This window comes from Muntiacus reevesi, chromosome 5 (assembly GCF_963930625.1).
Source record: "Muntiacus reevesi chromosome 5, mMunRee1.1, whole genome shotgun sequence".
NCBI lineage: Eukaryota > Metazoa > Chordata > Mammalia > Artiodactyla > Cervidae > Muntiacus > Muntiacus reevesi.
The window spans coordinates 116,167,248-116,184,692 of NC_089253.1; the positions used below are offsets into that span (position 1 = coordinate 116,167,248).

The window sequence follows — 17,445 nt, forward strand, 5'->3', positions numbered from 1 at the left end:
GGTATTAAATGAAGCTAAAAAGGTATGAATTAAAACTTCATAGGAATTTGTATGTATCTGTCTCGGACCGTAGATGGACTCTAGGGGAGGCAGTAAAGCTTTTAATAATGTAGGACAAGGACACTGGTGCAATGTTTTGCTATAAACCTTATCCTACCACTTACATTTTGTATAATCTTGGGCAGGATTCTGAATCTATTTTAGCTTAATCTCAAGCTTATCCATAAAATATGAACAATATCTACTTTTTATAGTGTTATTACACAGCCCGCTCCAGTATTCTTGTCTGAAAAATCCCATGGACAGAGGAGACTGGCGGGCTATAGTCCATGGGGTTGCAAAGAGTTGGACATGACTGAGCACACACACACAGACACACATAATTTAATTAGCTAAGCACGATCAGCAAGCCATCTGATAAACCAATATTATTGGTCGTATGTAGGCAAATACATTCAATTCTCTAGAACAACATTTCATTGTGCGTGCCTGCAGATTTTAGGTCACTAACACTATCTTAAAAATACACAAATCATCCTTTCAGAATGGCTATCATCAAAAAGACCACAAACAACAAATGTTGGTGAGGATATGGAAAAAAAAGGAAGACTTGTGCACTACTGGTAGAAATGTAAACTGATGAAGTCACTGTGCAGAATAATACAGAGGTTCCTCAAAACACTAAAAACAGAATTACCATTAAGACCCAGCAATTTCACCCCTAGGCATATATCCAAAGAAAACAAAAACACTAATTTGAAAAGATACATGCATCCCAATGTTCATAGCAGCAGTTTTAAAATAGGCAAGATATGGAAGCAACCTAAGTATCCATCAACAGATCAACAAATAAAAAAGATATAGTATATATATATATATATACAAGGGAATACTACTCAGCTATAAAAAGAATGAAATTTTGCCATTTGCAACAACATGGATGAAACTGGAGGGTATTATGCTAAGTGAAGTAAGTGAGAGAAAGACAAATACAGTATCAATTAAGAATGAAATCTAAAAAATAAAGCAGACTATGAATATAACAAAAAAGAAGCAGACCCACAGATATAAAGAACAAAGGGGTGGTTACACTAGGAACAGGAAAGTAGGAAGAGGCAAGAAAGGGGTAGGGGATTACAAGGTACAAACAACTATTTATAATGTAAATAAGCTATAAGAATATATTATATAGCACAGGAAACAGAGCCAATATTTTATAACTAAAAATGGAGTATAACTTACAAAAATACCGAATCACTATTTATACACCTGGAACTAATACAATATTGTAAATCAACTATACCCCAATAAAAAATATTAAAGTCATTATAGTTGGAAGCATTAGGCAAGAGTTCCTTTTACTTTCTCCCTCAGAGCTTTGCTTATTTTAAAAGTAAGAAAATATCTGTAACCTGAAGGCATAATATGGGTCTTCTCAGAGCATTTTAATTAGACAATCTGGAGAACAAAAATAAAACCTAATGTATACAATAAAAAAGCCAGTAATCATAAAGACTAGCCATATAAGAACATGTGCAAAGAAACCCTGTAAGGGCTTCCCAGGCAGCACAGTGGGTAAAGAATCCACCTGCCAATGCAGGAGACATGGATTTGATCCCTGGGTTGAGAAGATCCCCTAGAGAAGGAAACGGCAACCCACTCTGGTGTTCTTGCCAAAAAATTCCATGGACAAAGAAGCCTGGGGGGCTACACTCCATGGGGTTGCAAAGAGTTGGACATGACTGAGCAACTGAGTGTGCGTGCGCACACACACACACACCCATGCAAAAGAAACCCTAAACACACATAAGTATATCTCATAGCTATAATGGAACCTTTGTAACAGTTTCTAAATACAGCATAAGAGTTACAATATGTTCTGCTCTGAATCTTATCTAAAGAGCCCTAGTTATTTAAGTACTAAGTGTGGTAGCGCCAACGTGACTCAGTTAACTGAGTGAACCTTAGATGACCTCTTATTAAAGCCACGTATTTGAGGGGAATGTTTGAATAAAGAAGTTAGGTAGGGCTAGAAACAATTAGCTGAAGAGGGTTTAATGGAAGAATTGGTCCTACTTAAATAGTAAGTTTTTATTACCAGTCGTGCAGTAATTATGAGGAGTGAGTTGTCACACAACAGCATTACGGCAGGAAGACTATCCCTCCCTCAGTCTCAGCTAAAAAGATGTGCTTCAGAGAGGACTTCTGCAATGGCAGAGGGAGGACTCCAGTAAAGTTGCTTTCCCACAAAAAAAAAAAGAAAAAACAATGAAAACACTGAGCTGGCAGAGAGACAGATCAATAGAGATTATCTAGTTTGAGGTGTGAAAAGAAAAGACTGAACACAAAATGAACAGAGTTTCAAAGACCTGTGGGATACCATCAATCACACCAACATACTACACATAATGGGAGTCTCAGGAGAGAAGGAGGAAGAAATAATAGTTGAAGAAATGGCTAAAAACAATTCAAATTTGATGAAAAGTATTAATTTATACAATGAACTCAACTGGAGCTCAGTGGCGCTCCAACTAGAATCAAGTCAAAGAGATCCATATCTAGAGATATCATAATCAAACTGACAGAAGTTAAAGACAAACAGAAAATTTTCAAAGCAGCAAGGGATAATGTATCACATACATTAGATCCCAGTAAGATTAATAACTGACTTGGACAGAAAACCATAGACACCTGAGGATCAATGGGAGGACACCTTTAAAGTGTTGAGGGGAAAAGGCAGTTAGCCAAAAATTCTATATTCAGCCAAACTGTCCTTCAAAAATGAAGGAAAAATTAAGATATTCCAGATTAATAGACCTGCCTTACAAGAAATATTAAAGGGAATCCTTCAGGCTGAGCCGAAAGGACACCATATGTAACTTGAATTCATAGGAAGAAAGAAAGAGCATGGGTAAAGGTAACTACATCGGTAAATATCAAAGAATGTAAATGTATTTTTATTTATAACTCTTTCATTTTGTTTTACAAGACAACCACATAAAGCAATAATTACAAAACTGGGTTGATGGATGTACAATGTACAGGCATACTTCGGAGATATTGCAGGTTTGGTTCCAGGCCACCATAATAAAGTGAATTTTGCACTAAAGCAAGTCATATGAATTTTTCTGGTTTCCCAATGTATATAAAAGTTATGTTTATATTATAGTCTATTAGATATGCAATCACATTATGTTTTATAAAAACAATGTACATACCTTAATTTAAATATACTTTATTGCTAAAAATGCTAGCCATCATCTGAGTCTTCAGCAGGTTGTAATCTTTTTGCAATAATAACATCAAAGATCACTGATCACAGATCATCATAAAAATATAACAATGTAAAAGCTGAAAATATTACAAGAATTATCAAAATGTCACACTGAGACATGAAGTAAGAAAATGGTGCTGGTAGACAAGCTTGACACAAGGTTGCCACAAACCTTCAATTTGTAAAAAAAATGCAATATCTGCAAAGCTCAATAAAATGCCTGCATAAAGATCCAATTTGTATGACAATACCAGCACAGAAGAAGGGGGAGGGAATGGAGGTATAGTGGACCAAAGTTTTGTATGCTACTACTATTCAACCAATCTAGTTCTTCGTTTTAAAGTGTAATCCCTAGGGTAAGTACTAAGAAAATATCTCAAAAAAGTATAGTTAAAGAAACAAGGGAATTAAAATGGTACTCTAGAAAATCCGTTATTTAATACAAAAGCCAATAATGGAAGGGTAGAAGAATGAGAAAGACTTAAGACATAGAACAGCAAAATGTTGTTTAGTCGATAGATCGTGTTCGACTCTGTGACCCCATGGAGCCTGCCAGGCTCCTCTGTCCATAGGATTTCCCAGGCAAGAATAATGGAATGGGTTGCCATTTCCTTCTCCAGGGGTTCTTCCCAACCCAAGGACAGAACCCACATCTCCTGCATTGCAGGCTGATTCTTTACCACTGAGCTACCAGGGAAGGCCGAAACAGCAAATGAATGTTAAGTTCTACCTTGCCAGCAATTACGTTAAATATAAATGGATTAAACATCAATCAAAAGCATAGACAGTCAGAACTGATTGGAAAAAAAAACAGGTTTCAACCACATGCTATTTACAAGAGACACTGTTTACTTAGCCACACTGTGTGGTTTGCAGGATCTTTGTTCCCTGACCATGGATTGAACTTAGGCCCTCAGCAGTGAAACTGAAAAGTCCTAACCATTGGACCAACAAAGAATTCCCAAGAGACACAATTTAGATTAAAAGAAACAAATAGATAAGAAGTAAATGTACAGAAAAGATATATCATGCAAACAGTAACCAAAAGAGAGCTAGACAGTGGCTGTAAAATACTATATAAATACAGTATTTATACAGTGGCTATAAATTTATGTAGTATTTATTATATATATAAATTTATATAGTATTTATATAAATATAGTATTTAAATAAAGACTGCAGAATACTATATCAGACAAAATGAATTTTAACACAAAAACTATAAAATGATTATAAACATAATTTACAAGACCCCAAAATACATGAATCAAAAACTGACGTAACAGAAGAGAGAAACAGACAATTCAACTGTAACAGTAGGAAATATCAATATTTCATTTCCAATAGTGGAGAGAACTAGACAAAAGATCAACAAGGAAATTGAAATCTTAAAACAACCAACTAGATCTAAGAGATTTCAACACAACACTCCATCCAATAACAATAGTATACACATTCTTCTCAAGCTATATGCTAGGCCCAATACATTTAAAAGGATTGAAAATTTCAAAGCATATTCACCAACCACAATGGAATAAAATTATAAATCAATAACAGAAAGAAATACGGGAGCCACAAATATGTAGAAATTAAGGTGAAAGTCGCTCAGTTGTGTCCGACTCTTTGTGACCCCTTGGACTATACAGTCCATGGAATTCTCCAGGCCAGAATACTAGAGTGGGTAGCTTTTCCCTTCTCCAGGGGATCTTCCTAACCCAGGTATCAAACCCAGGTCTCTGACATCACAGGGGGACTCTTTACCAGCTGAGCCATCAAGGAAGCCCAAGAATACTGGAGTGGGTAGCCTATCCCTTCTCCAGTGGATCTTCCTGACCCAGGAACTGAACCAGGGTCTCCTGCACTGCAGACAGATTCTTTACCAGCTGAGCTACTAGGGAAGTCAGTCGTACCCAACTCTTTGCGACCCAATGGACGACAGTCCATGGAATTCTCCAGGCCAGACTACTGGAGTAGGTAGCCTTCCCTTCTCCAAGGGATCTTCCCAATCAAGGGATGGAACCCAGGTCTCCTGCCTTGCAGGTAGACTCTTTACAAGCTGAGCCACAAGGGAAGCCCAGAAACTAAACACATTGCTAAATAACTAATGGGCCAAATAAGTCACACGGGGAAATTAGAAAACATTTTGAAATGAATGAAAATAAAAACACAACATGTCAAAACTTATAGGAAACACATTAAACAAAAACTTACACATTTATACCAGTTCTAGTCACAACAGCCAAAAAGTAGAAACCACCTAACTGTTCATCTACTGATTAATGGATAAATGTGGTATGTCCACACAATGGAATATTATTCAGCCATTAAAAGGAATGACATATTGATACACGGTACAATATTGATGAACCCTGAAAATATTATGTTAAGCATATAAGGTCACATATTATGAGTCCATATATATTAAATATCCAGGACAGGCAAATCCACAGACACAGAGAGTATATTAATAGCTGCCAGTGGCTGGGAGGTAGGGGGTGGGGAAAGAATGGGAACTGACTGTTAATGACAAGGGTGTTTCCATATGGGGTGATGAAAAGATTGTGAATGATGAAAAGGTAATGAAAAAGTGGCTGTTACATTAGGTAATAGTGATAACTGCATAGCATTACGAATGTACTTAACGCTATGGAATATACTTTAAAGCAGTTGAAAAGGTAATGCTAAGTGTAATTTACAATAAAAAAAAAAATGAAAAGCAGTATTTCGGGAAAAGGAAATGTTAAGAAAATGTATTAAAAATCTAGTACTTTTAAATAGACACTCAAATCTAAAACAGAGTTCCATGATTTCAGAAGAACAGCATAAATGTAAAAATTGTCAACATAAAATTATGTTCCATACTTGTATGTGAGGCCAAGAGGCCTCAAGTGTGGGTTCATCCTCTTCTGGATCAAAATCCGGATTATCACTTGGAGGAAGAGTTCGGAAGATGTTAGCACTGATCTGTAAAGAAAAATAAATTTAGACTTCTATTCTCTGTTGTTCAGTTAAATTTAAAAATGCAAAATGAAATATTTTAAAGATAACTTTAAGAAAAAAGTTGTGACTGTAAGTTTAGCTGGAAACCTATAAACCTCTTCAAGATATCAAGGCAGCCATTTCTTTCTTTTCTCTACCCCGTAACTCTGACCTCTACAGACATCAAATTTAATACAGACTACCTCCAGATTCTGCTTCCTTAAATTACAAATTTTTTTTTCAAAGTTTTGCTTTAAAAAAAAAAAAGTGGAGGGGAGGAAATAGGGGGAGAGGAGCATAAAGTTCCTAACTCTCCCTATCCCTAACTTATTCATCTTTCCACAATTTCTCCCATACTTTAACCCAGACTTTTACTTACCTTATAACTCAAGAGTTTGGTAAATATCTCTATTCTTATACACACTCCATATTTTACAAAGAGGAGGAGGATGGGGGTATAACATTTTCACAGCCATTACAGACATTGTTTACAATACCCCATGATGATTTGATTTAGATGATTTGATTTCATTTACTCTGAGCCTTTTAAAAAATACTAATCTCTCTGAAATAAGGGTATGCTTTGAAACTCTTCATTTTAGATTATAACTCATCTCTCACATTGTCTTAGTACCAAAGTACGCTACAATCCTTCTTCTCTAGTAAAGAACACATTATGAGCCCAACTCAAAATTCTCTGAAGAATGATGAACAAACTGACAGACCAAATGGTTCAGTAAACACGTAAGGCCCTAACACTTGAGGCGTCAGTCATTTAAGATAAATTATTCGGGGAATAGGATGAGACAAGTGTTGTTTGGTGGTGTAAGTAAATTCACAATGATTCTTACGAAGTGGCATCTTCAGTTCAGTTCAGTCGCTCAGTCATGTCCGACTCTTTGCTAACCCATGAACCACAGCACGCCAGGCCTCCCTGTCCATCACCAACTTCCAGAGTCCACCCAAACCCATGTCCATTGAGTTGGTGATGCCATCCAACCATCTCATCCTCTGTCGTCCCCTTCTCACTCCCTCAATCATTCCCAGCATCAGGGTCTTATCCAATGAGTCAGCTCTTTGCATCAGGTGGCCAAAGTATTGGAGTTTCAGCTTCAAAATCAGTCCTACAAATGAACACCCAGGACTGATCTCCTTTAGGATGGACTGGTTGGATCTCCTTGCAGTTCAAGGGATTCTCAAGAGTCTTCTCCAACGCCACAGTTCAAAACCATCAATTCTTCAGTGCTCAGTTTTCTTTATAGTCCAACTCTCACATCCATACATGGCCACTGGAAAAACCAGCCTTAACTAGACGGACCTTTGTTGACAAAGTAATGTCTCTGCTTTTTAATATGCAGTCTAGGTTGGTCATAACTTTCCTTCCAAGGAGTAAGCGTCTTTTAATTTCATGGCTGCAATCACCATCTGCAGTGATTTTGGAGCCCAGAAAAATAGTTATCTATGGTATGCCAAATAACTGTTAACCGTCAATTACTATAAGGGGCTTCCCCAGTGGCTCAGCGGCAAAGAATATGCCTGCAAAGCAGGAGACACACGGGATGTCGGTTCTACCTCTGGGTTGGGAAGCTACCCTGGAGTGGGGCATGGAAACCATTCCAGTATTCTTGCCTGGAGAATCCCATGGGTAGAGGAGCCTGGCAGGCTACAGTCCACAGGGTTGCAAAGAGTTGGACACAACTAAACTGACTGAGCATGCACACACACACACAACCATAAGACTTAGAAAGTAAAAATCTAAAATTTGATTTTCTAAAACTCAAAACCTGTATATGGGGAAGAGCCAATAGACAATTTAATAAACATCAATTTCACAACAAGTGGCAGAAAGTCATAGCTAGAAGTAAAAAAGGGAATACATCCCAAAGAAGGGCATAATTTGCCTTTGAAATCATACATTATTGTTTGTAGTAAAAGAAAAAGTAAACCTTGTAGCCACCAATAAAATTAACTGTGTATTGCAAATACACCAAAAAGCTTTAAAGAACTAAGTGAGTGAGTAGGCTTCTTAACTAGAAATGAAGTACCCAGAAGTTAAAGAAATTTTTTAAAACACACACACAAAAAACCACACACCTTTATGCTTGAGAAAACAAATTAAATCCCAGAATTTATTAACATATGGCAAATTACAGAATAATTTGACTCAAATATGTGAGTATAGTTTATTTTGTTGTTGTTCAGTAGCTAAGTCGTGTCTGACTCTTTGCAACCCCATGGAATGCAGCACACCAGACTTCTCTGTCCTTCATCTCCTGGAGCTTGCTCAAACACATGTCCATTAGTGATGCCATCCAACCATCTCATCCTCTGTCACCCCTTTCTTCTTGTCCTTAATCTTTCCCAGATCAGGGTCTTTTCCAATGAGTCAGCTCTTTGCATCAGGTGGCCAAAGTATTGGAGCTTCAGCATCAGTCCTTCCAATGAATATTCAGGGCTGATTTCCTATAGCACTGACTGGTTTGATCTCTGTGCTGTTCAAGGGAACATATGAACACCCATGGCTGATTCCTGTCAATGTACTGTAAAAACCACTACAGTATTGTAAAGTAATTAGCCTCCAATTAAAATAAATAAATAAATAAATAGTCTCCTCCAACACCACAGTTCAAAAGCATCAATTTTTTGATACTCAGCACTTTTTATGGTCCACCTCTCACATCCATACATGACTACTGGAAAAACCATAGCTTTGACTAGACGAATGTTTGTTGGCAAAGTAATGTCTCTGCTTTTCAACATGCTATCTAGGTAAGTCATAGTTTTTCTTCCAAAGAGCAAGCGTCCTTTAATTTCAGGCTGCAGTCACCATCTGCAGTGATTTTGGAACCCAAGAAAATAAAGTCTGTCACTGTTTCCATTGTTTCCCCACCTATTTGCCATGAAGTGATAGGAGCAGATGCCATAATCTTAGTTTTTTGAATGTTGAGTTTTAAGCCAGCTTTTTCACTTTCCTCTTTCACCTTCATCAAGAGGCTCATTAGTTGCTCTTCACTTTCTGCCATTAAAGTCGTATTATCTGCATATCTGAAATTGTTGATTTTTCTCTCCGCAATCTTGATTCCAGCTTGTGGTTCATCCAGCCCAGCATTTCATGTCAAGTACTTTGCATGTAAGTTAAATAAGCAGGGGGACAACATACAGCCTTGATGTACTCCTTTCCCAATTTTGAACCAGTCTGTTGTTCCATATCCAGTTCTAACAGCTGCTTCTTGACCTGCATACAGGTTTCTCTGGAGGTGGGTAACATGGTCTGGGATTCCCACTTCATTAAGAATATTCCAGTTTGTTGTGATTCATGTAGTCAAAGGCTTTAGCACAGTCAATGAAGCAGAAGTAGATTTTTTTTGGAATTCCCTTACTTTTTCTATGACCCAGCATATGCTGGCAAAACACCCTCTTCCAACAATGTAAGAGATGACTCTACACATTGACATTACCAGATGGCCAGTACTGAAATCAGACTGCTTATATTCTTTGCAGCCGAAGACAGAGAAGTTCTATATGGTCATCAAAAACAAGATTTGGACCTGACTGTGGCTCAGATCTTCAGCTCCTTATTGCAAAATTTAGGCTCAAATTGAAGAAAGTAGGGAAAACCACTAGGCCATTCAAGTATGACCTAAATCAAATCCCTTGTGATTAAACAGTAGTGGTAATGAATAGATGCAAGGGAACAGATCTGGTAGACAGACTACCCAAAGAACTATGGATGGAAGTTTGTAACACTGTACAGGAGGTGATGACCAAAACCATCCCCAAGAAAAAGAAATGCCAGAAGGCAAAGTGGTTGTCTGAGGAGGCCTAACAAATAGCTGAGAAAAGAAGGCAAAGGAGAAAAGGAAAGATATACCCAACTGAATGCAGAGTTCCAGAGAATAGCAAGTAGAGATAAGAAAGCATTCTTAAGTGACCAATGCAAAGAGTATAGTTTAGATCATACTTGCTATAACCTTCTGTGTGTTAGTAGCTCAGTCATGTCTGACTCTTTTGAAACCTTTTATAACCAACACAAGTTTAAACTGTGTGCCTGGTGACACTAATTATTCCAAATGAATTTTTTATATTTTGTTATCCACTAAAATACAAAAATCATATGTCCTAAACAAATTTCAACAGTTTGAAGAATATGGTTAAATAATTCATAAATAGTACCCTAAACAATCTTTCTTCAATACTTTTTTTTTTTCACATCAGATATTTCAAATGTTTGTTTCTATCATTTAACTTAAGGGTCCTGAGTTTTGATTAAAATTCAGTGCTGTAAAATCTACATGTATTATATCAAAATGTCCTAAATAAGAGTGGTTTAGATTTGACTCCCTTATCTACTTCTGAGATATGGAGAGCCCCATATTTTTTCACTAGTCTTTTCTTCCCCCTTTAGATCTTCTTTCTCTATGGAGAGCCCCATATTTTTTCACTAGTCTTTTCTTCCCCCTTTAGATCTTCTTTCTCCATTCAGCTGCATGACATTAATTACCAACCCATATAATCTTGAGCTTACATCTTTCTCCTAAGCTCTATATCCACACTCTCCAATGTGGTAGCCACCAGTCATTGTGGCTACTGAATTCCCAAACTATTATAAAGCAATGACAGCATCACTGGAATGTATCTTTCAAAGGGACTATTTTAAAAAAACATTCTTTTGAGTACATCAACTATTGTACATTTATTAAAAATCAATCTCATGAAATTATAATTACACCTCAGATCTTACTTGAATTTATATAAATCTGAGGAACTTAAAGTCTAGAAGCTTACCATTTTTACTATATCAGAATACGCTGATTCAACAATTACACCACGATTAGTTGAAACATACTCAACCAGTTCATTCAATGTTGCTCTTTTAATTTCTTTGCTCTTCAAGTCTGAAACAGAGTCCATGAAATCAAACAGTATGCAACACTGCTGCAACTTCTGACAGAAAAGCTCTTGCTGTTCATTTGAGGTGGCATCTATAAATAAAAATAAAGAGAAACTTAGAAATGACCTACTCAGAAGTTACCTTCATATGTTTACTATTCTATAGAAGCTATTCACATACATAAAGTAAAATTTCTCTCAAAAGCCTACTGAGAAATTTACCATATAATCCCATTATTCATGCCAGGAATAAAATTTTACATTCCTCCTCTCTCACTACCCATAATCAATCATTAAATATTATTGATTCCATTTCTTTATCTGGAATCTGTCCTCTTCTTGTCACTCCCTCTGCCACTTTAATGACTCACACATTCATCATTTAGACTACAGCTGTGACATCCTAGGGCTTCCCACATGACGTGGTGATAATCTGCCAGCCAACACAGGAGACTCAAGAGACACGGGTTCAATCCCTGGGTTGAGAAGATCTCCTGGAGCAGGAAATGGCAACCCATTCCAGTATTCTTGCCTGGAAAATTTCATGGACAGAAGAGCCTGGCGGGCTACAGTCCATGGGGTCACAAGAGAGTCAGACATGACTTAGAGACTAAACAACCACCACCACCACCACCTACCAGTGCCTTACTCCAAGGGGTCTTTCCAACTCAGAGAAGGTTCCTCAAGGGCAAGGATCATTCATTGAGCAGGCTTTCTTTTTCATCTCTTTTACTAGTAACATGGGATATATAGGGGGTTTCCCAGGTTGACTCAGTGCTGAAGAATCCACTGGCCAATGCAGGATTCGCGAGTTGAATCCCTGGGTCAGGAAGATCCCCTGGAGGAGTAAGTAGCAACCCACTCTAGTATTCTTGCCTGGGAAATTCCATGGACAGAGAAGCCTAGTGGGCTAAAGTCCATGAGGTTCTCTTACATAACAGGCTAGTAGCCTACCACTAACACGTCAGAAGACACAATATGATCTTCAAGACTAGCAAACTAGGAACATGTTACATATAAAAAGGAAGTTTCTTTTCCTGGGCACCTATCTCTTCAGCCTCCTCTCAGAAGAAATTCATGTTTTTCATAGCTTCTCCATTCAGTAATGTGCTACTTAGTCTGAAGACTTCTTTCAAGTTGCTTTCTCCTCCAGAATTATGTCCCAGCATTACCTAATATTTGGATGGGAGAGGTCACCTTTGGATTTTACCGAACATTAGATATATTTAGAAAGCAGTTAACATTTCAATTTGTTTGGTACTGAGTTAAAATAGAAATGTCCAGTCCTCAAATTTTTGTAGGTACTGGGGAATAGAAAAATCTTTTCTTACCTAAACCCCTCCTATAAGTACATGTTCTATGGAGAGTCTGCGTGCTACATAATAAAACATAATGCTGCTAACATTAGCACCTCCTTCATGCCAAATACAATTCTAAGTGTTTCCTATGTCTATTTAACTTTTAATGCAGTCCTTTGAGGCTAGTTTTGAAAGTTAGAGATGATTTCCTGTCTTCAAGAGCTTAGAAGCAAGTTGAAAAGGCAAGATATAAAACCTTAAAAAATAATGCTATCAGGCAATAAACAAATGTAAAAGATATTGCTGTTTACCATACATATACACACACATATACACACCCACACAATCTATTTTCTATATAACCTTGAGTCAAAAAGAATTTGAGAGTGCTTGCAAGATTAAATATAAACAGAACAATTAAAAATAAAATCAGGATTAATTAAAAGGAAGAAAGCTATACAAGGTATTTGACTGCTGTATTTAAGCACTTTGTGTTGAGTCTCTTGGAAGCCAAGGTAAAACAATGGTGGAAGAGTTGATCAGATTGTAAAAGGTTTAAGTGAGAGAAGAGAGGATGCTCCCGTCATCTACTGTTGGTTGGCCTACTTCTAGGTTCAAGACATATAACAGTTTTACATCGGTCAAAAACATTTTTATAATGGTTATCCTAGTAAGAAAAGACCAATGTTTACATCATTCAAAAATTAGAAAATATTTTGCACTTGCAGATGTTTAATACAGCCTAACTCTTAGGGATCTTTCTGAAACATCAATTTTCAGAATTTTCTCATAAGAAAATTTTTCATAAGAAAAAGAGACAAAAAATTTATTTCAATAAGCGGAGAAAACAAGACGATAGCCTAGCTGTATTTCATAAATATGAATAAAAAGTAATTTGTGAGAAAAAGAATGTATAATAATTTTGTTCACTAGATGTAAAAAGTACTGACAGTGTCTACACTGATCACGTCGTGCTTCAGTTTCCCCATTACAGGCCTGCTTGCAAAGGAAGCACACTCAGCGGTGTTTCAATACGGCAAGTTTTTACTTGACTATTTTTACTAGGCCAATGTAATAGACTTGAAATATCAATACAGTCATACTTATTGTCATTGCTTCAAAATACTGTTATCAATATCAGAGGTAAGGATATCGTGCTCTTTTAAAAAATATTATTAAATCCCCAATATAAGAAACTTTTCATGTAAATTATTAGAGATACAAGAAAAGCTACATGATCAAGGAATCATCTAAAAATCAGATATGTCTTGCAAAACACATAATTAGTTTAAATTTGGCTGAAAGATGAATTTTTTAAAAACTTAACTGTATTCTATTTTATTATGACTGAAACTTGATCCCACTAAAAAATTCTCACCGCTACTGAGATCCTTGCATGGCCTTAGGCAGACACAGAATCAAGGGTCACAACCAGAATTTAAAAACAAATATAAAATATCATCATATTGTATGTAAGTGTTACTTTATGAAACACTATTGAGAACTGAGCTGCAAAGTAAAATGTGTTTTTTATTACAGTTTTCAGTCAAGAAACAAATTGAAAACCACAGCTCTACAATATGTAAAGTATTAATACTACAAGACCTCACACTACATAGTATGCCCAAGATCACAAAGAATGCTTGAAAAGAAACTGGGATTCAAATTACCTAGAATGAAAAAAAGAGTAAGTATAAGACTACTGTCTTTGAAATATCAAGAGTTCCTTTAACATCTATCTTCTACATCTTCACCCACTTAGCGATCACAATGCATATTACTTAAAAATGGCAAATTTGTTTATCTCCTTCCCTTTACTGTAAATGATTAGGCCAGAGACAGACACAGAGAGAGAAATTCACAATATCAAAGAGAATAGAAGAAAGGTCCCTTAGGCAACAGACTTAGTCAATTTCTAGAAAATTCAAAGTATATGAAGTGGTGAGTGACAAAACCAAAAGAGAGGAAGTCACATCCTAGAATAAACAGAAAAAGGGATTACAGATGAGGTTCCTACAGAACTCCAGATCAGAAAAGCCAGGTGAAATAGAGGATGGGAACTGAACTGAAAATGGGGGGGAGCGGCAGTATATAAAGCTGTTATGTGCTAAACAGTTTACTACCCCACTCCAAAAGACAGTCATTCGTGCTCCAGGAAAAAAACAAAAAGAACCGCCGCCACCAAAAAAAAAAAGCAAACACAAAGAAAAACCAAACGTGGAAAGTTGCTCCTAAAGAAACCAAACTGTCCCAGAGAAATATTCATACATTCTAGCTTTTAACTAGTTCCCTGCCCAATTATTGTAAACAAAACTAGACCATTAATAAATCCCACCCAATTTCTAAAGTCATTTTTTTGTTCACTCATACATATCAATAGATTATAAAGGATCACCAGATATTCAAGGAAAAGACCTTAACATGAAAGAAAACTAAATAAACAGAAAAAAAAAATCACAAAACCTAAACAAAGGGATAATTTAGCTAACACTGAAATTTCAGATGCCCAGGTAAAAAGACTAAAAGCCTTCAAATTAAAAAGTCACTCACAAAAGAACCAGAGGCAGATCTCCACCAGATTTCTTACCAGCAAGGAAGAAGCCAGCATATGATGGGACTCTGCCATTAGAATTCTTATGCCAATCTAGAGCGCTGTAATTAGCCAAGTATGAACAAGATATACAGGTTCAAAAACGGCGCTTTGAGACATGCAACTACTTGGAAAACTTAGCACCCTCAAACAACCTTTCATAGAAAATTCTGAGGACATGACAAAGCAATAGGGAAAAAGGGAAAGGAATGGAATCCAGGAATTACGGAAATTCAAGAAAAGCAGACCTACTGCTGGTGGGAATGCAAACTAGTATAGCCGCTATGGAGAACAGTGTGAAGATTTCTTAAAAAACTGGAAATAGAACTGCCATATGACCCAGCAATCCCACTCCTGGGCATACACACTGAGGAAACCAGATCTGAAAGAGACACGTGCACCCCAATGTTCATCGCAGCACTGTTTATAATAGCCAGGACATGGAAGCAACCTAGATGCCCATCAGCAGACAAATGGATAAGGGAGCTGTGCTACATATACACCATGGAATATTACTCAGCTGTTAAAAAGAATTCATTTGAATCAGTTCTAATGACATGGATGAAACTGGAGCCCATTATACAGAGTGAAGTAAGCCAGAAAGATAAAGACCAATACAGTATACTAACATGTATATATAGAATTTAGAAAGATGGTAACGATAACCCTATATGCAAAAGAGAAAAAGAGACACAGATGTACAGAACAGACTTTTGGACTCTGTGGGAGAAGGTGAGGGTGGGATGTTTGGAGAGAACACCATCGAAACATGTATATTATCTATGGTGAAACAGATCACCAGCCCAGGATGGATGCATGAGACAAGTGCTCGGCCCTGGTGCACTGGGAAGACCCAGAGGAATCGGGTGGAGAGGGAGGTGGGAGGGGGGATCAGGATGGGGAATACATGTAAATCCATGGCTGATTCATGTCAATGTATGACAAAAACCACTACAATATTGTAAAGTAATCAGCCTCCAACTAATAAAAATAAATGAAAAAAAAAAAAAAAGAAAAAGAAAAGCAGACCTAGAGAAAACTGGATCATTTTAGAGCAGGAGGAAAGAAGGCCCTAAGAAACTGGTCTCCAAAGCAGAATCATTAGGGTACCTTGAAAAAACTGAGAGTATGTTAAAGGTGGGGAAAAAATAGACAATTAGAAATTCCAGGAATACTTTAAAAAACTAAATAAGAAAGGAAATATATTATGCAGCTCTGGAGCCTATGCAGTCACACATAAACCCTGCCCACTGGCTTTCAACTTTTAGAATTAACTTAACAATTTACATAAAACTTAATTATGGTCATAGAAAATATTAGCCTTAAAAATGTAAAGATGACAAAAGCTGAGGCTGAAGGGAGAGAAGGAGAAACTGAGAGGTACTACCTTTCCAACTTCACTTCCCATCATTCCCCCTTTACATCCTAAGTTCCATTCATGCTGACAGTTCCAGGTTCCCCAGGTGGCCCGTTTGCACAGGTACTGGCTGGAATGCACTTTCCCATCATTATCTCTTAATTTTCCTCAGAAGCAAATAAAGACAGTGCCCATGCAAACACTACTCAATGAGAAAAAAACTTTATTTTCTAAAATTTTAATTGGAGGATAACTGCTTTACAAGGCTGCGTTAGTGTCTGCTGTCCAAACAATGTGAATCAGCTCTAAGTATACATACATCCCCTCCCTCCTAAGCCTCCCTCCCACCCCTCTAGGTCAGCACAGAGCACTGAGCTGAACTCCCTGTGCTATACAGTAGCTTCCTACTAGTTACCTACGTTAAACATGTTACCGTATATATGTCAGTGCTACTTTCTCAATTCATCCCACCCTCTCCTCTCGCAGTAAAAAACTTTAGTCAAAGGATTTTAAGTCTACTAGGACCATTAAACACAACTATGCCCTGTATTGTGAGGCAGAGAATCAGGATATGATAAGCCTAATATCATTAATTTATAAAACTTCCTTTGTACTAATTTCAAGCTTATAAAGTACAGTGTTAAGCGTTAGTCTCTCAGTTGTGTTGGACTCTTACAACCCCAAAGACTATAACCCACGAGGCTCCTCTGTCCATGGGATTCTCCAGGCAAGAATGCTGGAGTGAGATGCCATTTCCTTCTCCAGGGGACCTTCCTGACCCAGGATCGAATTCACGTTTCCTGCAGTGCAGGCAGATTCTTTAGCATCTGAGCCACCAGGGAAGCCCAGGGTACCGCAAACTATCAAGCGATGGAGTTCTGAAACCTGTCCACAAATTGTTTGATACTCCTTTCTTCAGAAGGTGGAGTCTACTTCTGCCATCGATGTGGGCTGGACTAAAGTGACTTGCTTCCAGGGAACAGAGTGAATACTGCGGAAGTGATACAGCATGACTTCCAAGGTGGATTCTTACTGGAGTCACAAGATATCTCAAGGT

At 37.3% G+C, this 17,445-nt stretch overlaps 1 protein-coding gene across 2 annotated transcripts in view; it reads right to left on the reverse strand.

Moving 5' to 3' along the window:
• The window catches only part of PPP2R5A (protein phosphatase 2 regulatory subunit B'alpha), a 69,911-nt gene that overhangs the window by 26,901 nt on the left and 25,565 nt on the right, over nucleotides 1-17,445 (reverse strand). For both annotated transcript variants that reach the window (XM_065936247.1, XM_065936248.1), the window contains exons 2-3: nucleotides 11,039-11,235; nucleotides 6,137-6,238 (exon numbers count right to left, since the gene is read on the reverse strand). In XM_065936247.1, the coding sequence (XP_065792319.1) occupies nucleotides 6,137-6,238; nucleotides 11,039-11,235 (299 nt within the window). The remainder of the gene's footprint in view (nucleotides 1-6,136; nucleotides 6,239-11,038; nucleotides 11,236-17,445) is intronic.